Below are 21,454 nucleotides of genomic sequence, written 5' to 3'. Positions count from 1 at the left end.
CATTTAAGTGCTAGCTTATTTCTATGTAAACATAAAAAAGAAGCACAATTTATAGCCAGTCATGTTGTTTTAGCTAAGAGATCAGAGACACCAACACTACATTTATCCAAAACGTATTATAGGATACAAGCAAGACTGGACACATTATCATCATCTGTATGGCATACATGGGATGGATTGCTTCAGCATTAGCAAACCCCTTCTCATCATTTTCATGGCAGCAAAAATTCCTTCAGAGAAAAGGAATTCACAGGTACCTCATGTAAATCCACACTTTGCCAGTTCAGAACATACCTGTAATGTCTTCCCCTGAAAGACAATTAAAACATTTTGAGGGGAAAAAATAATAATAAAATATATATATATACTCATTTTCACTCCTTTAATCTCTCTGTTGTAGTGTTAGCACCTAATATATGCATCCACTCTTCTACTGCCATCCTATTTACAATCCACTGAAATGTATACTCTAAAAATACAATGCATTTTCAGAAATGTAAGGGGAAATGCACAATTTTCTAAGGTTTAAAAAAGTGACAGTCATCTGTACAGAATCATCAAATTTATCATCCAAGAAGTAAGATTTACAAGGCAGTGTCCATCCACACAGCTACATAAAGGGGTAGGTGCTACACTCAAAGCAGCAGACTTGCTAATACAATAAAATATGGAATATGAAAGTGTTTTGGGGCATGGGAAAATACATTTAGTACCACTGAAGCTAAAAATTTAGGGTTAGCCATATTCTAAAAACATGTAACTGCAAACCTGGAAAATGTTCTGAAAATATTAAGCATTATATACACGAGGTAAATGTACCTTGGCCTTTTAAGAGGTAATTAGAGTTTAAAGCAACTGATAGTGATTTTTTTTTTTTTTTTTAACATAAAATGATTAACACCATACAATCGTTTCAATGGAACAATATAAACAAGGAACTAACTAAAAGCTGGAATTCATGACAATCACGCGCAGAACCATTACTGAAAATATAATATAGCCTCTTATTTGTTTGACACCTTCATGTTCCCATACAGTCAATGCTTTTATATACAAAGTCTTTCTCAGGATTACAAGTGAGACCACAGGAGGGTGACAGTAGATCATCATGCCTGGAAAATCAGCTTGATAAACATCTCAGAATTCCAGCTTTCAACATTAGAAGGTCCCTGAAGAACTCCAGCATTCCAAAATCATTATTTTGGGCTTTTCAGCATCAGAAAATTTTCCCCACTCTTTATTCTACATGTCAGTATGCATCCAACTGATTGCCGAGGCTTCCAATGCTACTAAAATATCAAATTGATTGAATCCATAAACCTTAGGTGAACATATAAGGTACATATATTTACAATAAACATTTGCATCAGTATTCAAACTGTTTTGGTATATACTTGAAATGATATAAAATTAGTATTTTGAATGCTAAAATATTTTGGTCCCCCTGGATTTCCAAGAGCAGATCCGGTGATAATAAAATCTTAATTTAAAAAATACTTATGTACCTGTGTCCATACATATAAGATATGATCTTGCACAGGTAACATTTAAAGTTACGTAATATATACAGACACAGCCTTTGTAAAAGGTGTTCAGTTTTTATAATGTAAAAGAACACAGCATGAAGTTGTGATATCCAAACTGAGGATACATACATATCCATTCAGAATTTTCCTGTACTGCATTCCAATATGAACAACACAGTTGTTCTAAAATAATATTTGTAATGTCACACAGTATTGACTGTCCTTCCCATGGCATGATGTTTCTAAATTATGAACAATACCATTTGTATCTATGATAAGGAATCAGGTAAAGCTATGACAAATGTCAAAATTTAGCATTATTTAAATAGTAAGTCTTTAAAATTAGTATGGAGTAAATAATAAGTCTTCCTCTGATGCTGACTTGTTTTCCGTAAGTATTTTTCTGCATCTATAGGATGCATTAAAGGGGCATGTCAATTAAGTAGAATGAAGAGTTTAGTTACATTTGGTCATTTTGTTTAAATGGTCATATTTGGAAAACTGGTCATTTGCATAAAAGTAGTTTACAATCCCTATGTGAAGTCATTTTGATTTAACTTTGACTGATAGCGTCCTGAAAGCAGCGTGCCAAAAAGAAACACAACACACAGGTGTGACAGTTGTATGAACATTGCAACCCAACTGTTTTCTACTAAGAACTTCTCTTTCATTATGTTCTGTTCTCTAAACTCATCCACAATGGTGGCTGAAGAAAGAATTCCATTACATGCAGCTCAAGCTCTGCCAGTCTGTAATTCCCGCATCATTTAAACCCATCTCCAAGCAAGCATTAAGAATTTGGAACTGCTCAAGACTTACCTAACGCTATGCCTTGGCCAAGACTTTTGCCATCTACATGGCCTTTTCACTAGGGTCTGCCCATCTTACTGCTGTTACTAATTGTGCATCACAGACGAAGGGGCACAATCTCAGCTATGCTACTATTAGCAAATCACTTTGCCATCACTACTAGCTCTGTGAAAAACCTTCGAGGAGCTATATGCTGAAAAACAAAAAGAAAGCAGAATTAAGGTTGCTGCGTGTTGCTCGCCAAGAATACTCCTGGAGAGTAAAAGGTTAATTGTTAGTTTATATACTAATTACCAGGCACTAAGGAAGCCAAAGATCAACCACACTCTTCCTACCACTGCAATTAAAACATATCTTAAAACATATTTTAAAAAGTTTCCCTACCCTCATTCGGAAGTTGGGCAGGAAGGAATTCAATTTCTAAATAAGTTTCTGAAGATGTTGTGATGTCCCTACAATTTCAGGCAAAGTCTGACTAAAGCCAGGCATGCTTTTCTGTATTCTTACGACAACACAAGCCATCATAAGCTTTGTTTGTCTGAAGAACATTGATGGAGTCTTCTGGCATTTGCATCTAAAGACCTTCAGCTCACTGGTTTCTATAGCACATCACTTTCTTTGTGGCACACAAAAAATATGCACATAAGATTTACAGGCAGCTTCTAGCTTTCTTGTACAAAAGCCTAAATAAGTCTCCCTAGTTACAAGTACACTTCATGCTCATTTAATTGCAAATATTAGCTTTTAAGCCTAAAGACTCCACAGAACTGCACAGAATATATGCTTCTATTATTTAATTTGAAGGGGGAAAATCTTCCTTAAGATCATCTTAATTTTCTTGCTATTTTTCTGAAGTAGGTGGGTGCTTCAATATTTCAGAATTACCACATAAAATAAATCTTAAATTATGACTCATGAATGGCAATTACAAAGTGTGACAATCAATTAACCAGTTTACACGCTTTGAGACTCATACAATGTTAGAGTTAGATTTTGGTTAAAATTCAAGGTATTCCACAAATTACACACTCACTTGCTGAAATGAGCGTGAATTAAATCTTACCTAGGGAAAGGAACAGTTCATTCTTGGAAATCAAAAGTACCATGGGCTTTGTACACTTGCTGGTATGCATGAAAAGACTCAAAAGCAGCACTTACTGATATAGTACAATCTATTTTAAAGGCAATGTAGTGTTTTGAAAATATGGGAAAAAAACAGTAATCATGTAGATAGTTGCATAATTTATGTTCCCCACTACTGAATGAGGTCAATTTCCAAATAAAGGTAAGCATTCAAAAGACATACAACCTTAACGGGCAGCAAAGCATACTCCAACAGTACATTCAAAATCTGAATCAAAGAACTGTAACAGTGGTTCAGAATACTCAATGTACCAGGTAGGAATAACGTCGCTTAAGCAGCCTTCAATGCACTCTAGAACAATACAGTGAACCATTTCCATTTTAAAAGTGATCTTGTTTTCAGTACAGTTTACTAGAAGTTAAGACCAGCTATGAACTTTCCAAATAAAAAAAATCATAGGTCAATAAAAGTAAAACTAGTCTACACGATGTTTTATAAGTAACCTCAGAAAAAGGTTCATAGTGCACAGAAAGGACCCAAAGCAACTGCTCAGCACATCCACAGAAATCCTAATAAGTGACGTTCCTATGAAGTATTAAAAGGCAGCAATATCCTTCTGTTCCCCCAGTGAGGTAGAACAATTAACCTTCTTAACACGCCACTCTGGTGCAGATATGGATTTTTACAGTTTTTTTGTTTGTTTTTGGTAGCAAATCCAGGATTACATCTTTATCCCCTCCTGTTGACTAAGCTGTGATAGTGTTTTCTTAATACGCAAAGCTGTTAGCCTAGCAGCTCCGTTGGCATACCAGCATTCCCGCATGATTTTTGCCATTACTCGTAATGCCTGCAAAAGAAACAAATTATTACATGCATTTCTGTTCCCACGTAACCTCTGTACTGCCTTAGCCTCTTATAGTACATATTTCTGGAGTCTATTACTAGAACTACACTGGCATGCTGTATAAGAAAACTCAAATCTTGTCTTTTTTCCTGTAAATAAGAGAACTGGTATTATTCAGCACGTGCAAAAATATTTAAACAAAATTTAATAGCTTGTCTAACTATTTTCTAAACTAAATTTTTGAATTAGAAAAAACACACTAATTGTGTTTTAAATCCAAGTAAAAAGCAATAGTAAAAAACCAGAAGGCACTCAATATTAGCATGGAAGTGCTGTGTAGCTGAGAATGTACCCAAACACTTTCTCAATCATTAAGTGCTTTTCAAAGAGTTAGTTAAATATATAGCCATTCATACTTTGTTAATCAGGTACTTTCCTCGAATTTGAACTTTACAATATTCTGAAAACTTGGAGCCTTTTTATCCCTCAAAAACCTATTTTTTCAAATTTGTAAATGCTACTATCAACTCACAATGGAAAGAACAAAAATTGATGAAATAAAGTGATAGATATACAGATTTTACACTCAGAGCTATATGACAAGAAATTGCTTAGTTGATTTGCAAGATTTGAATGGAAGCATTAAAAAAAAAAAAAAAGAAAAAAAAGCTTTTGTAGCCAGTAGGTATGTACTGCCTTTCTCTCCAAGCTGCACGTGTGTATTAACTTCACACATTCCACAACCACGTTACCTCTTCCATCTAACAGACATCACATCACATCAACCTCCTACTCCCCTTTTAGCTTCCTGCAGCTATTCTCCTATGCTCTGGCCCTGGCAAGCAGTAACTACCAGCGTAACAAACTCATTCCAGAATCAGGCAAGCACATCTGCAGAGAGGCACCATCATGAGCACACGCACACCTCAGTTTTATACTTCTGGCTTATATGATTCTCAGTTTCCTATTTACTGTATTTATATTTCAGTAATTGCCAACAGTGCAAACTCTGAGAGAGATAAAGTATTAAGGCCATCACAGTTTTGAATTAAAATTCATAAAGACATTTACTATTTTGGTCAGTCTAAATTCTGGAAGATACGCCTCTGTCAAACAAGAGGGAAAAGGCACCTGACTTAGTTCCAGGCTGGCTTTACATCAGGCAGGACAGCACTGTTGAAGATGAGCAGTACTGTTGTCCTGGCAGAATGCTGAGTTGAAACTATGCCTGCTTTTCAAAAAACTTATTAGCCAGCCTAGTTATAAACCAACTGGCACATATGTAATGAGAAGCTGTACATTTTTCCTGATTAAATCAGATGTTTTTACTGCCTCAGCTGTGTGCTAATCCACAGAGCTGCCTGTTCACTCACAGTGGAGTGGAGAAAGAAAATCAGAAGGGCAAAAGCAGGAAAACACGAGCTGAGGTAAAGACAGTTTAATAATGGAAAATAAATAAATAAATAAATGTTAAAAATCCAACAAAAACAAAAAAATATAAAAGCCATTGCTCGCCATCAGCTGAGCAATACCTGGTCAGTCACCGAGCAACAGCAGCCTAACCAGAATTAAACTGCTGAGCATGACATTGTGTGTTCTGGTATATCACACTGATTAATTTGTATTTTTGTCCAGTGTTTCCTTCCAGCCTCTTGTCCACTACCAAATTACAAGCTGTGGAGGCGCAGCTGAGTTAAGTGTGCTCGGGCAGCTAGAAGGGCCAACTGTATCCCGGGGTACACGAACCATGGCACTGCTAGCTGGTCAAGGGAAATGACTGTCCCACTCAATGCACTGGTGCAGCCTCATCTTCAGTACTGCATGCAGTTTTTGGTGCCACAGTACAAAAAGGACATAAAACTATCAGAGTGTCCAAAGAAGGGCTAGGAATATAATGAAGGGTCCAGAGGGGAGATCTATCAGGAACATCTGAAGTACTTTGGTTTGTTCAGTCCAGAGAAGAGGAGACCTCATTGTGGCCTACAGCTCCTCTCCATGAGAAGAGCAGAGAGGCAGGTGCTGATCTCTCTGTTGAACAAAACCTGAGAAAACACCATGAAGCTGCAACAGGTTCATGCTGGGTATCAGGAAAAAATTCTTCACCACAAGGGTGGTTGAGTACTGGAATGGCTCCCCAGGGATGCAGTCATAGCACCAAGCCTGCTAGTCAAGAAGTGTCTGGACAATGCTCTCAGTCATACTGTCTGATTTTCGGATGGTCCTGTGTGGGGCCAGGAATTGGACTCAATGATCCTTACAGATTCCTTCCAACTAGGGATAAGATGTAATTCTATGATTCTAGGAAGATTAAATATATCCTAGTCAGATGCTGTACAGCCTCCCATTAAGCCATTTATTCACAATGACACTTCCCAAACAACGTAATTGATACTAGCTTATGTTAGCTTCACAGAAAGGAATACTAGAGTCCTTCGTAGAACATAAGATATTCACTTTTGTAGCATTACATTAAATATTTAGGCATAACCAAAGTTCAAGAGCATTCAATAAAGCCACAATGACTAGAAAGAAAGTCTTCCCACAGGCAACCCTTCTCCCTTCCACAACAAGCACAACTTTTAAGCTGCTGAAATCAATAAAAGCTCCAGTGTTCATTAAAACAGCTTTATAGAGGTTAGCCAATACCTCACAGCTCTGCCATCTGTTTGGGATATTGGGCCTCAACTTCTGCTCACAAACAACTTTTTTCATTTCTTCAACAGAAGGATCTGAAGGAACTAGGTCATAATATGGCAACTGGTAATCTTCATGGATTCCTGTAATTGGTTGAAAAAAAATCTTTTATTTTTACCTAACACTGAAACAAGCACTCTATTTTTTACTTACGGTCCTTATTGGAGCCATTTTATTTTTCTACTTTTATTTCTATTAAAAAAAAAAATGACACTGTGATATACAATAAAATTTTTTTTTAAAAAAATCCTTAAACATACCTTTACATTACCTTTGAAGAAATTTTTAAATGTATGTATTTGGAAAAGATGAAAGCTATGCCAAATATTTCATATGCTATTCTAATGAAATCCTTTTTGGAAGCATACAATTTTGAATAAACTGCACACTTTACCTGAATACATTATGTCTAGGTTTTAACTGTGGTATTTTGCCCCTTGATCTCAAGGGTATTTAACTCTAGTCTTTTATTCTCTTTATGTCAAAAGTTTTAGAGAGAAAAAAAAAAAATACAGGCAGGACTATTTCCCATATTCTTCAACTGGTATGGTTCATTATTTTACACAGAGGTGGAACCAACCAGACATCATTTACAGGATTAGCAATTACAGAGTCCGAAACATACTGCAATGTTTTTAGAGAAAATTTCTTAAGCTTCTGCTCACAAGGATCTGTAAATTACAAAATTTGACAGAATTGTAAGTAAAGATTGCTACATACCACCGATTGAACATCGACGAGCAATTTCCCAAAATACTAATCCCATTGCATAGATGTCTGCTCGTTTGAATGACTCAAAATGTTTCATATTTATGGAATCATCTAAAACTTCAGGTGCCATGTACCTATTTGCAATAAAATAACAGAAAACATTTGATTTCATACATATCTCCTGTAGAAGAAATTCAGTGTTTCTGTTCAGCTCAAACATTTATGTGGAAAAGGAGAGAGACAGAAATAATGCACTTTACATTAAGATGTTCAAAGTTTCCCTGCTTTTGGCATATACGTTTACAAAAAAAAACCAAAAAAAACCAAAGCATTCAAATAAACAGCTGTAAGATTTAATGTAGTTCTTAAATAGAATTTATGAGGGATATTTAATTTGATTACTAACAGAATATATACTTCACAATTTAGAATATAGTAAAGATAACTGAGTGCCAATTTGAAGAGCAAGCGAATGGAGAGTAGAGAGCCTGAATCACGGAACAGTTTGGGTTGGAAGGGATCTCAAGAACCATCAAGTGTCAACGCCCCGCCACAGACAAGGAAACAAGCTGCTAGATCAAGTATTAGATCAGATTACCCAGGGCCCCATTCAGCCTGGCCCATTCAGCACCTCCAGGGATGGGCCATCCACAACTTCTCTGGGCAGTCCGTTCCAGCACCTCACCACTTTCTCAGAAAATAACTTTCCCCTGACATCTGATTTAAAACTTGTTTCCCTTAGTTTTAAACTATTCCTCCCTACCCCTATTTACCTGTGTGAATTCCCTCATGTTTATAAATATTGGAAGGCTGTAATGAGGTCTCCCTGCAGCCTTCCCTTTTCCAGGCTGAACAAGCCCAGTTCCTTCAGCCTATCCAGCCATCTGATCATCTTCATGGCCCTTCTCTGCACCCTCTCCATAAGCTCCACAACTTTCCTCCGTTGTGGGCCCCAGATTTGGATGCAGTACTCCAACTGGGGCCTTGTGAGGGCAGAATAGATAGGGACAATCACCTCCGTTGCCCTGCTTGCCACCTGGTGGAATCTAGACCACCACTGGTCTTCTGGACTGCAAGTACATGCTGCTGGCTCATGTTCAGTTTTTCATCCACCAAAACCCCTAGGTCCTTCTCAGCAGGGCTACAAGGCTGAAAAGTCTTAAGTCTGAGCAAAAGATGGAGTCAAAAAGAATTCCCACATAAAAATACACGGGCAGCAGTTTACAGGAATGCTGGTTGTTCTTTATGCAGAAGAGAGTACATCAGCAAAAGTAGGATTTTCTGAGAATGCTGCTGAGGCACAGGGGAAAAGGCTTGCAGGAGATAATACTAAAAGGTTGTAAGGTGTATGGGAACTTCTGAATGATGGCCTGAACCTCTGATTGACCACCTGCGGCAAGCAATGAGTCAGCCCTGGGAGCACAGGTGAAGACAATTCTCCTGTGCTACTGGAAGGGGTGGAGCCTGGCTGCACCTCTCCTAGATCCCATTTAAGAGCTGAGTACAAGAAGGGAAGGATCTTTTTTGGAGATTGCTCCTCCTGGAATCTTCTCAGCAAGCCCAGGAGAAAGGTAAGCTTTCCATCCATTCTCTGGTGTGATAACTTGTTTAGCCTAACTTTCCTGTATATTTTTTAGTTATAACATCCATATATTCATTGAAGGTTACATGGAAGAGCACCTGCTTCACTAAGGTTATCTAACCAAAGACCTTTCATTGTAAAGTAGATAAACAGAAAGCAATAAGCAAAGAAAAAGAGGGAATAAGTAAAACGTGAAAAGATAAACAAAAAGTGCCGTAAACCTGGTAGATGCAACAGAGACAGTAATGATGACCAAAAGCCTCCAGTTCACTGACTGATGGGCCACTAAGAAACTCCAGGCATAGCTTAGGAGAAGGCCAGCCTGGATTTTTTTAATTGCTAATAAGCATGAAAACAAGAGAAATATAAGGACTGTGGATGTTCACACAGTACTGTGGGACAATGTGAAACTTAACAAGCAATATTTAGGAGAAGGGAACCCAAAAGGAGCAAAACTCAGGGAATACATAAAATGACCTGACAAAGGAGCCAGGTGCATGTAAACAGTTGCCAGACCGTCTGCTTTTCTGATCAAGGCCTGTGTCTGTCTGCTCATTGCTACCTTATTAAATCTTTTTTTTAAAACTATCATTCTATATAATCTCATTTGCCACCCCACGCTGCACATGTGCCCTAAGGTCTACAGGCCACAACTGGAAATTGGTGCAATTCAGAACCAGTAACTGGAATCAGACCAGGGATGAAGGTGCCACTGGGCCTGGAGTGCCATCAGCTAGACAGGAACAATGTTTCAGCAACTGGAAAGGGAACTACACATCCTTGAAGTCTTTGGAGCATACATCTGGAGTGACAGCTCTTGTGGGAGAAACAGTAGGAGTGAATTCTGGGCCAGAAACTGCAGTTAAACAGTGGGTGAAGACATCCCTGGGACTGGGTTGCCAGCAATTGGAGCAAGTCAATGGTCTCACTGCCAGTGCCAGCAACTCAAGCAAATGAAGGTCACTGCTTCAGGTGCTGGAATGGAACCATGGGTCACAGGGCTCACAGTTCCAGCTGACAGGAACCAGTTTCTGCAGGACTGGGATCAGAGAAGCGGAGTAAGGACTCTCAGTGCCAGAGAGTGACTGCAGGCAGCAGCCCCTATAGATTAAGTATTAAATGCATGAGATCTCAGATAAGTAACATGTATAATTACTGCAATGTCAGCCAATAATTCTACTTCTGGAGCAGTCACAGAAGCTTGTACACAACTACATCCTATCAGCAATAGTACAGCAGAGACTTAAATATACTAGGACTCCCATTTTCTTAGCACCAGATATAGCATGTGAATACAAGACTGGAAGTGACATATCAACAAGAATGCAAAAAATATGCATAGTCCAATAAGGGTTGTTGAAGATAAAGTTCTCCTGAGCAAAGTATAGGCATATAAATTCCTCACATGATAACAGCATAAGCAGAGAACAACTGTCTTGAGGAATGTGAGGCTTACCTTGACTGCATTTACCAAGTGAAATGTAGTTATAAACTTGTATGTCAGTCTTTTACAAGTCTCAAATGATTCTAGGCCATCTACACTGAAAACTTAAATCAAGAAAAATGCAAGATTATAGTGAGCATTTTCCTGATTTCAACAAGGACTGTGCACACATACTGGATTATAATCTTATGTTACTTCATGTTCTTAACAGTATAATGCTCAGCTTCTGGTCTAGAGGAAAGAATATTTAATCTATCTCAAGATCATATAGGGACACTGGGGACAAGAATATTCAAGTTTGAAGGATGGGGGAAAAAAAGCACAAACCAAAATACCCCAACCATGATGCTGGTCTGTCAGGCATAATCTCTTAAACAAGCACTAATGGAGGCTGTCCCGTTTCTGTAAGTCATCCTAGGGACAAGAATTTTTAGAGAAAAAACTCAGAGGCCTGTGGTTGAATTCATACCCTCAAGGAAGAACAGAAGAGCAAGGATATCCTCACTCATGAAACTTTTAAGAGAAAGCTTGGCTTGCTCTCTAGACCATAAGTTTTATTATAGATACTCACTGCAAAAAAATTAACTTAGTCAAGTCTCTCTAAATTTGCATACAGAGCTTCCATGCAAAGAAGAGATACCAGAAGAGATACTGCTATTCAGCAACTGAAGTTGTTATTGAATAGGTGCATGCTGAGCTTTACTATGGAAAAAATAAGTGAAGAAGCAGAGTTGATTACCTAAGAATACACAAAAGGGAGGAAGAAGGGACCAAGCCTTTCTATGAGAATGAACAATTGTCAAAGAAGTGACTAAAGTCTTAAGTGGGCAGTGGACTTGGTCCTGATGCTGCCCATTGCAGAAAGAGAGCTGCTACATCTTCAATCTTGTGAAGAAGCATGAGGCAATGATTAGTGAGGATTTTGAGGAGGAGTAATTTCCAGTATTTTGTAATCTAGCAGAAATCCAGAAAGTAAATCATCGGAGCACTTGTGTAGCGTTTTTAACTTGGTAAATTTTGGGAGCAAGAATAGCAGAGCTTTAGAATGAAGTAATCTCAGCAATGTAATTGTCAGTAAAACAACTTGCATTTAAAGTTCTAAAAGCTTTGTTCACACAAGCATGCATTGCGTCACCCACTAAAGTGAAGAGAAAAAAATCACTTTTGATTTAACAATCAGATCAGGCAACATCAGTACAGAATATTCTCTAAGGCAGCTAGAGTATATGGCTGAATTTAATACTGCACAGTCCTAGATGACAGGGTTTCCATATATTTCTCAGTGACAGATTTTGGTACAAGCAGCATCACTGATTCTAACACTGAAGCACTTAATTGTATGCAAGTGCAATTATACATCTCAAGTTACTTTGAGAATGAGAAAAATCTACATTTCCGAACTCAGAGGTAGACTTTTTTTTTTAAAAAAGAGCATATTGATCCATCCACTGATAATTCTGCTTATGCAACAGACGACAAAGATGACTGCTTTAAGATTTTTTCCTCTCAAAAATATAACTCCATGAAAGTCTATATTCAAGACTGTGCACTTTGTTCTACCATGTGGGCTTCACATTTGAAATAAATAAAACTGCCCCCCAAAAACCAAGGAAAATTGACAAACAAAAAAAAGCACACACTTTACTTTCACTATCAACATCCCAACTTACATGCAACCAGATGACAATAAGGCATAAAATACAAAGACAGACCAAGTGAAATCTCTGCAATTGCTATTTCTGAGGTCTTCTAATTGTTTAATATATACTTGTGTCCTGCTACATTTTGCACATTTTCAAGCATTTTATATATATGCTAGCAGTAGAAGCCAATAACCAGTGTGTGCTTTAAATACAGTCTAAATCACCAGCTGAACAGCCTGCAACAGAACTCTACTTGGTACTGTTTATATTTTTTATTTAAGTTTGTAGCTTAAAAAAAAAAATCTAAACAGAAGAAAAAGCAAAGCTTTTTATTAAGAAGACATCTGATACGTCACACTAATAATTTTTACCTTTTTGTTCCCACTCTGTGGTTGGGGGCAATGTCAATTGTGTCTGTAGCTGAATCATGCCGAACTGCCAACCCCAGATCTGCAATGCAGCATGTTCCATTCTTTTTTACCAATATGTTTTTTGATTTCAAATCTCTGTGGGCAATCGCTGGTTTGCCTGTAAAGAAAAAACAAAAATAACACACATGTAAAAGACAATTGCTAACATTCTAAACCTGGTGCAGATTTTTTGTTTCAAATTATGGAATTCTTTCCAGATCTGCTACTTTGAGATCATCCTCAAGATAATCCCTGAAATCATTCTTTGTGGACTAGCTAGCTGACCAGAAAAGTGCACTAAATGCTTATTGTATTATCCTAGTCTGTGCTGCTTCCCTCCCTCATCCTATGTACATATGTACAGTGCGTAAGTACTACTTGCTGTCAAAAGACTTTTATCTCTTGAAACAGATCCTTAATGCTGCCACAAATCAAAAGTGGGTACTGCATACGTATACTGTATGAAAGATAATTACATAATCATAAGAACTGGATATATCACAGAAGGGAAGGTTAAAAAAGACCCAAGCCTCCAGAATGCCTCAAAAGATCAGCAGTTAGAAAATCACAAAGTGCATTAGTAAAACTAATTAAGTAAAACTGCATTAAGAAGAGCGTGTCCAGCAGGTCGAGAGAGGTGATCCTCCCCCTCTACTCTGCCCTGGTAAGGCCTCATCTGGAGTACTGTGTCCAGTTCTGGGCTCCCCAGTACAAAGACAGGGATCTCTTGGAAAGAGTCCAGCGGAGGGCCACAAAGATGGTGAAGGGCCTGGAGCATCTCCCCTATGAAGAAAGGCTAAGTGAACTGGGCTTGTTTAGCCTTGAGAAAAGAAGACTGAGAGGGGACCTGATCCAGGTTTATAAATATCTGAGGTGTGGCGGCCATAGCGGTGAGGCCAGTCTCTTTTCAGTGGTACGTGGAGACAGGACGAGGGGAAACGGACATCAGCTGCAGCACAGGAAGTTTTGCACGAATGTGCGTAAGAACTTCTTCACGGTGAGGTGATGGAGCACTGGAACAGGCTGCCCAGGGAGGTTGTGGAGTCTCCTTCTCTGGAGATATTCAAGACCCGCCTGGACGCCTACCTGTGCGACCTGGTGTAGGGAACCTGCTTTGGCAGGGGGGTTGGACTCGATGATCTCTGGAGGTCCCTTCCAACCCCTACAATTCTGTGATTCTGTGAAAACTAGAAACTTTATATACGTCTTAACAGTAAGGAAGTTTCTGACAGTGTATTCTCTTTGTAAGCTTTTGAAAGAAAACAAAATGATTTTGCTGTAGTGATACAAGAGTCGACATTTTAGCACGTAAAGAAATGTAGCTGGTGGGTGACAGTTGAGAGATAGCCTGTGGTCATCAATGAAGAAGAGATAAGCATACTAGTATTAGACTTTCAGAATTTCACCCCTTTTTTTATTAGATAATGGAAGAAAAACTTCCAATTTCATATTGTTCTCAGTAGAAACAGATACTGAAACACAGTATACATCAAATTAAGATCTTATTTTAGTTCAGAAATTATTACAGGTCCTAAACAAACATTTCTCAATTAACTCAGCTCCTCAAAAGATTACAAAAGCAAGCAGTTGCAAAAAAGCTAGTTTGAGAGAGTTCAGTGTTCTAATTAAGACAATTAAAGTATAAAGAGCTAAGTGTCACTAAAAAAAATAAATATATCTATTTAGCCATGTAACAGACTGAATAATTTAAAGATTACCTTGTGTGCCTACAATTTCCATGTGAAGATGAGCAAGGCCACTGGCAGTAGACAAGGCTAATTTTATCATTCCTTCCACGGTTACTGTATACCTGTTCAGGTAATCAAAGAGTGACCCATGTTCGTGATAATCTGACACCAACCACAGCTGTGTCCATGTACCATTGTCTGCAAAACAACAGTGGCATGAATATCACACACAAAAATGCACCCACAGATCCCACTCTTATACAGAGCTTAGGAATTACAAACTATGTTTTGTAATCTCCACCAGTAGACTTCAAGTCTTTACTTCTATCCTTGTAACATTTAAATGCCTCTATAAAAGTGTTACAATGCAAAAACATTACGAACAGCTTAGGGAATACTCATTTACTTAAATTAAAAGGCAAACTGCAGAAAGCCTATGTTGTTATTGTTCCTGCTTAGGGAATAGTATGAATGCATGATGCAAAGCTAATGACACCAGTACCAGTCCAGTACAAAGTCATCTAGACTAGAAATAGAAAAAAAAAAACCTGTCTAAAAACTTCTGCAAGTTCATTACATGAGTCTATAGCTCAACTTGCTTCATTTATTACTGTATTTTTTGCTTTACCAGGCTAATTACTTAGGGTAGTAAGTGTTAAAAAAAAACAAAACAAAACAATTATCTCCTGCCCTCAATCATACTTTAGTGCAACTATGTGCCTTTGCAAATCAAGTATTGCCTCATAACTCTTTCAGTCTCTCCCCATTACTTATCCAGCCTCAGCCTGTGACACAGTGCCCACAATTATGAGCAGATGTTGGATGTTTCTCCTGGAGTGTGAGCTTGCAAGCAGCAATCTGATGTTTTATTTCAAGAACTAAACCAAATCCCACCACCAGTGGCCTCAGAGTTGTTGGCCAAAACTCTGGTTTCCAGAAGGAACAAGGATAAAGAGAATGAAAAACACCAGTTATGAGAAAACTAGTTTGCTGTATGATTTTCCCCTGAACTATGAAGCAGACAGACAGGCAGGCTGTAATATGCTTGCAAATACCTCAAGATACAAAAGTGACAGGCAAGAATCCAGTTGTTCAAACTATAAGAACACTGGACACAAAGTCTTGAAGTTTATCTACAGAAAGCAGACTATTTAACAAGTCAAATCATGGGGAAGAAAGGCTTTCTGACCTAGGAAGCTGAAGTACATCCACAAAAGAACAGTCCTGCCACTAAGTAGGTTTTCTGATTATTTCTTTATTTATTAATTCAAAGCTCTCAAGACAGATCTCAGAAGTATTTTTATAGCTACTTTCGTGGCTATATTTTATAATTACAATTACAAAATTGTAGTTCGGGACTTCTATCCCAAACTACACAGACATTATTCCCTAATAACAGGTGACAATACAAGCTAAGCATATGAAGAGCATAATCTGAAGAATAGGAAAAAATGAACGCAGAAATTAGCTCCTATCATAAATATACTGCAGCTTCTTACATTTCTTTTCTCTTCCTCCAATCTCCTCAAAAACACTCTTGGCTCAGAAATATCAGAAGCACAACATGCCAGATCTGCAGATCACAGACTATATATATTTAAGCACTGTTGAGTGGGTGAGAAAACTTTAAAGAAACACTTCTACATGCGTGTTTCTAGAAAGATCAGAGTTACCATTAATACATCAATAACAATGCATTTTAAAAATAATCTGTATAAACAGAGCAGGAAAATAAAAGTCTAATTTACATTAAATCAATTCTTACACTAGAAAAAGAATTCTAGCTCACTACATTCACAGCTTACTTTCAAATAGGCATCAAACATAACTTCACTGACCCAGTTTCACAGAACTATTAGATAAGCATTTACAGGCACATAAAATGCTCTTTCCAATGCATATTTTCAATAAGCTCAAAAAAGCTGTAGGAGTTCAAAATGAAATAACCTAGTCACAAGTCAGAATATTTTCTTACTTTTATTTTACTGCTTCACCAGTTACATCCCCACATTGACTGAAACAATGCCTGGCCATTAAGACTGTATGCACAGTTGCACAGTCGCACAGTCACTGACTCATCCTCTATGTTTCTTACCAATGGGATTTCTGACTGTGTGTTTAAGCTAGACAACAGTAAGTACAGAATTCAGCAGATAACCAAGAGCAATTAAGTTTAAGCTATCTACTAGATCTACCGCACTGAAACAGATCTTTCAAAGATACTAGATTGTTCACAAAAACCACCATTGTGCTGAATCAAGACCGTGTTGCCTATGCATAAAGTTTTTTCCTCTGAACTCTAGACGCTTACCTAAGAGAAGAACACATTTCTAACTACAAATCCCTATGTTTTCTTTTGTACAACTCTACTACCTGCAAGGTGCAAAAATCATAGAATATCCCAATTTGGAAGGGACCCACAAGGATCACTGAGTCCAACTCCTGGTTCCACACATCACCCACAATTTAAACCATGTTTCTGAGAGCACTGTCCAAACACTCCTTGAACTCCAGCAGGCTTATGTCATGACATGGGGAGCATGCCACAGTGCCCAACAACCCTCTGGCGAAGGGTGCAACCCTCTCCTGATGCAGCTCTATGCCATTCCCCCAGGTTCTGTCACTGTCATCAGAGAGTAGATATCGGCACCAGCCTCTCTGCTCCCTTCATGAGGAGGTTGTAGGCCGCCCGTCAGCCTCTTGTCTGGGCTGAACAAACCACAAGAATTCATCCACTCCTCCTAAGTTTTGCTATAGACCTTTCACCATCTTATTGTTTTATGTCCTCCTTACATTATGGTGCCCAATACTTCGCACACTGCTCAAGGTGAGGACTCACCAGTTCAGAGCATAGTGTGACAATCTCTCCTCTTAACCATCTGGCAGTGCCAGGCCTGACGCACCCCAGAATACAGTTGGCCTTTTTGACTGTCAGGGCATGCTGCTGACTCAGATTCAGCTTGCCATCAGCCAAAACTCCCAGATCCCTCTCTGTGGAGCCACTTTCCAACCTCTCATTCCACAGTCTGTACATTTATTCAGGGCTATCCTGTCCCAGGTATAAAAATCCAGTGCTAACTTTCCTTCATCTTCATGTGGTTAGTAGTCACTTCACCCTCCAATTTGTCAAGATCTCTCTGCAAGACTTCTGTACCCTCTCATGGGAGTCAGCAGTCCCTCCTAAATTAGTATCATCTGCGAGCTTACTTAGTATATCTTCAAGTTTTATATTCAAGTCATTAAAGAGAACTGACAAAGCCTTGCAGAACCCCACTAATGACTGACTACCAACCATTTACTGTAACCCTCTGAGCTTGACCATCAGTCAACTGCTCACCCATCCCATTATGTTTTTGTCTAGCTGCATGCTGATTGTTTTGTTCAGAAGGATACTGAGAGAAACAGTTTTGAAAACTTGACTGAAATCCAAAAATATTACATCAACTGGTTTTGTCTGGTCAGCTAGGCAGGTAACCTTATCATACAAAGCAATTCGGTTCCTTAACAGGATCTTCCCCCTACAAACCCTTGCTGACTGTGGCTAGTGACTGCAATGCCTTTCAGATGTTTTTCAGTAACCCACAGAATATTCTCCGTAATTTTGCCAGGCACCAGCGTGAGACTGACAGGCTTGTAATTACTAGTTTTCTTTCTTGATCTTGAAAATTGAGTCAACGTTTGTCTGCTTCTACTTAACTGGCATTTCTCCAGATTCCCAAGACCGTGAAAAATAACTGAAGGCTAATGTTATTTTTTGATACCCATCTCTGTAAGAACCTCGGATGAATTAGATCTCAGATTTATGTGCATCCAGCTGAACCACAAATCCAACACAAGGTCAGAGCTGACTGGGAGTTTATTGTTAAGACAGTCATACTGCTTTAACTCAGGGCTCCAGGGGTTCCAGATGTTCACTGATGCTCAAGACAGCAGCAAAAAAGGCTTTAAATATCCCTGCTTTATCTGCATCTCTATTTATAAGGTATCTGTCCTCATCAAATGAAATGAAGTTATCTATGCTCCTCCTTTTGCTGCTGACACATTTTAAAAAGCCTTTTTGGTTGCTGCCCACAGTACTGATTGGTGTCAACTCACACTGAGCTTTGGACACACAAATTTTCTTCCTATAATGGCAAACAGCATCTCTCTATTCCTCCCAGCCTTATTTCCATTGGCTGTACATTTTTTTCCACTTAAGCTCCAGAAGATGAAGAAGATGACCCCTGCCCAGTCTGACTTCTGACACAATGGAATTGTCTGTTACTATTGTCTTAAAGAGGTGACACTTAAAAGAGACCAGCATTGATGGACCTGAATGCCTTCAAAAATAGTTTCCAGGTGATCTTGACAACTTGTTCCCTGAACAGCCAGAAGTCTGCACTCCCCATATCTAGGATTGAAGTTTTGGTGGCAGTCTGCCTCCTTTCCAAGATTTTAAACTTGACTACTTTATAGTCTCTGTGGCCAACACAGCCACCAGCTACTTCAATCAAAAGACTGCTTTTGTTTACAAGTAACAAATCTAGGTCGACACCTTTCCTAGTCAGCTCCCTTAGTACCTGTAGCAGGAAGTTATCATCAATGTTTTAGGAATCTCCTGGACTTATTTGTAGCTGCTGTATGGTATTCCCAGTTAACACCTGGCAAGATGAAACCATCCATAAGGACAAGGACAGTTGATCTAGAGGATCTCAGTTCCTTTAAAGAATCATTCATTGACTTCATCATGTGGTTGCTTGGCCTACTGTAGGTTCTCACAATAACAATTCACTTTACTTGGGGAAGACAAAAAGGGATAAGCAGAGATTCTCAACCATATCATCACCAGCTGTGAGCTCTCTACAGTCCAGCCCTTCCTCACACACAGCACTGCCTCCTGCCTTGCTTGTCCTGCCTATCTCTTCTGGAGATAGAAAAATTTCCTCACTGTAACACACTGGCCACAGGTGTCTTCTAAGCAGGTTTCACTTATTTGTGATCAAAGCTCTGAGACAGAGCCAAGACTTCTAGCTCCTCCTGCTTTATTCCTCATGTTTCTGCAGTAGTGTATGCAACATTTTGATCCAGTGTGCCAAGCACCTTGTGGAGCACACTGAAGATTATCATTAGCACGCAGCCTCCCAAATGCTGGTATGCCATTCCAGAGTTTATCACTGGTAAACCTGGTTTTACTCTTTTCTCTCTTTGAATCTAGTTTAAAGCTTTACAGATCGGTCCTGCTCACTGCAGCAGATAAAAATTCTTTTCAAACCCTCTGAGCAAGGTGCTTCCCTTCAGGTGCCAGCAGGCCTGATGTTGTACAGGAAATCCCATAATCAAGAACCACAAAATTCTGCTGGTGACTCTAGCCTTGGAGCCATGTATTGATCAGCTGGCTCTGCCTGTTCCTTTAAATATTGTTCCCTGCTAATTGAAGAACAGAGGAAAACACCACCTAATCCTTTAACCAATTCCCCCTAATGCCCTTTTTGATTGCTCCTGGACTTCTTTTTGCTACTTCATTCATCTTAATATTTAGTGTTTTTACCTACTTTCTAAAGGACAAAAATAAAAGTTTGGCATATTACCCTTTCTGAAAGAAGCCTTTTTTTGAATTATGTATCTATGTTTGTGGCCCTCCAATTAGATTCTAAACAAGCCATGGTCTTACATACAAGCTTATACAAATATTATTAGATACAGACGAGTTGAAATGCAGCAGTAAGAACACTGGAGTTCAGCTTTTAGATGGCACCTACTACTACATCTTCACCTTACTCTATCTGACAAGCTATGCATTTATATTTCTTTAGTGATATTGGCAGAACACAAATTATTATGAATTTATTAAGTCTCATACTGTTGACAGTGTGGTTAATTATTACTTGGTGACCCTGAATATTCTGGTTGCAGAGTAAACAGCATCTGTCACAAAGTTCTCAATTATACAACTCACATTATCAAGCATGGAAAAAGTAGTTACACTCGGTCATAATTACATGCAGTAGCACAACTTTCCATGACAAAGTAACGTAATTTATCTAAGACAGTACGATCAGGAACCTCAATATCAGAATGGTCAAAAAAATACTGTAAGAATCTAGGTATCTTGGAAACCTATTTAAAAGAGTTTAATATTTCCACTCATCTGCAAGAAACTTTCTGAAAACATTTTAAGATCAAAACAACTCAGAAGAAAGAAGTTCATTTCATAAGATTAATAAAATTTGAAGCTCTAAATAAAGAATCTTTCAGATTCGTTTTTAGAACACTGATTATAGAACATGAATTCAAAGTAATCTTCATTTTAGTCTCCTTCAAAAGAATATATTACCTGCGCCTTATCTAACCTATGCAACCAAATTCCAATTAAAATTAAATGCGTGTTTGTCCATAAGCCAAACACTGAGTTTTAAAGTTTGAGTACTGCTGGGTAATGAGAATTCTAAACCCAGATTTATGCTCCAAGTCAAATGTTTAAAAAGAAGCTATGAAATCTACTTAATTGCTTATGTTCTCTAGTATCTTACAGTAAAATGTATACCACTGATCTTTGAAAAACTACTTTTTTAAACTGAAACTTCTTTTTCTTGAAGTGAAACAGCTATCACACTAAAGATAATCATCTCATAAACTAAGTTGTGACATGTAATTTCGGTAAATTAGGAAGACCATTCAGTCAAATGCCTTCTTCCCCTGCTAATATCACAGCTTCAAACAGAATGGCAAAAACATTTCTCAAGAGCAAGGTAATTGTACTCATTCCTCTGCAGTACATTGCCTAACATTCTTAGAAACACACCATGTAAGACAGGCTGATTGAACAAAGCTAACCTTTACCTAGAGAGGTAAAGCTTTTAATTAAGATGAAGGAACAGAAGTTGAAATACCTTGATGCATAAATTTACCTAGAAGCATGCAGCATAACTTCAACTTACTTACAGTATGAATACAATTATTTCTACAGAAGCTAAACCCATGGAATTTGTGAGTACTGGGAACAGAAGTTCCTGCCAGTGCCTGTAGACTACAGCAGATA

At 38.3% G+C, this 21,454-nt stretch overlaps 1 protein-coding gene across 2 annotated transcripts in view; it reads right to left on the bottom strand.

Annotated features, from left to right (window-relative positions):
- Positions 1 to 976: 976 nt before the first annotated feature.
- The window catches only part of TGFBR1 (transforming growth factor beta receptor 1), a 34,832-nt gene continuing 14,354 nt past the window's right edge, over positions 977 to 21,454 (bottom strand). For both annotated transcript variants that reach the window (XM_085220060.1, XM_010708303.2), the window contains exons 5-9: positions 14,467 to 14,634; positions 12,710 to 12,866; positions 7,679 to 7,803; positions 6,911 to 7,041; positions 977 to 4,267 (exon numbers count right to left, since the gene is read on the bottom strand). In XM_085220060.1, the coding sequence (XP_085076186.1) occupies positions 4,142 to 4,267; positions 6,911 to 7,041; positions 7,679 to 7,803; positions 12,710 to 12,866; positions 14,467 to 14,634 (707 nt within the window). In that variant the 3' untranslated portion in view covers positions 977 to 4,141. The remainder of the gene's footprint in view (positions 4,268 to 6,910; positions 7,042 to 7,678; positions 7,804 to 12,709; positions 12,867 to 14,466; positions 14,635 to 21,454) is intronic.

This window comes from Meleagris gallopavo, chromosome 3 (genome assembly GCF_905368555.1).
Source record: "Meleagris gallopavo chromosome 3, MGAL_WU_HG_1.1, whole genome shotgun sequence".
Taxonomy (NCBI): Eukaryota; Metazoa; Chordata; class Aves; order Galliformes; family Phasianidae; genus Meleagris; species Meleagris gallopavo.
This window is presented reverse-complemented; position numbering and strand designations above follow the sequence as displayed.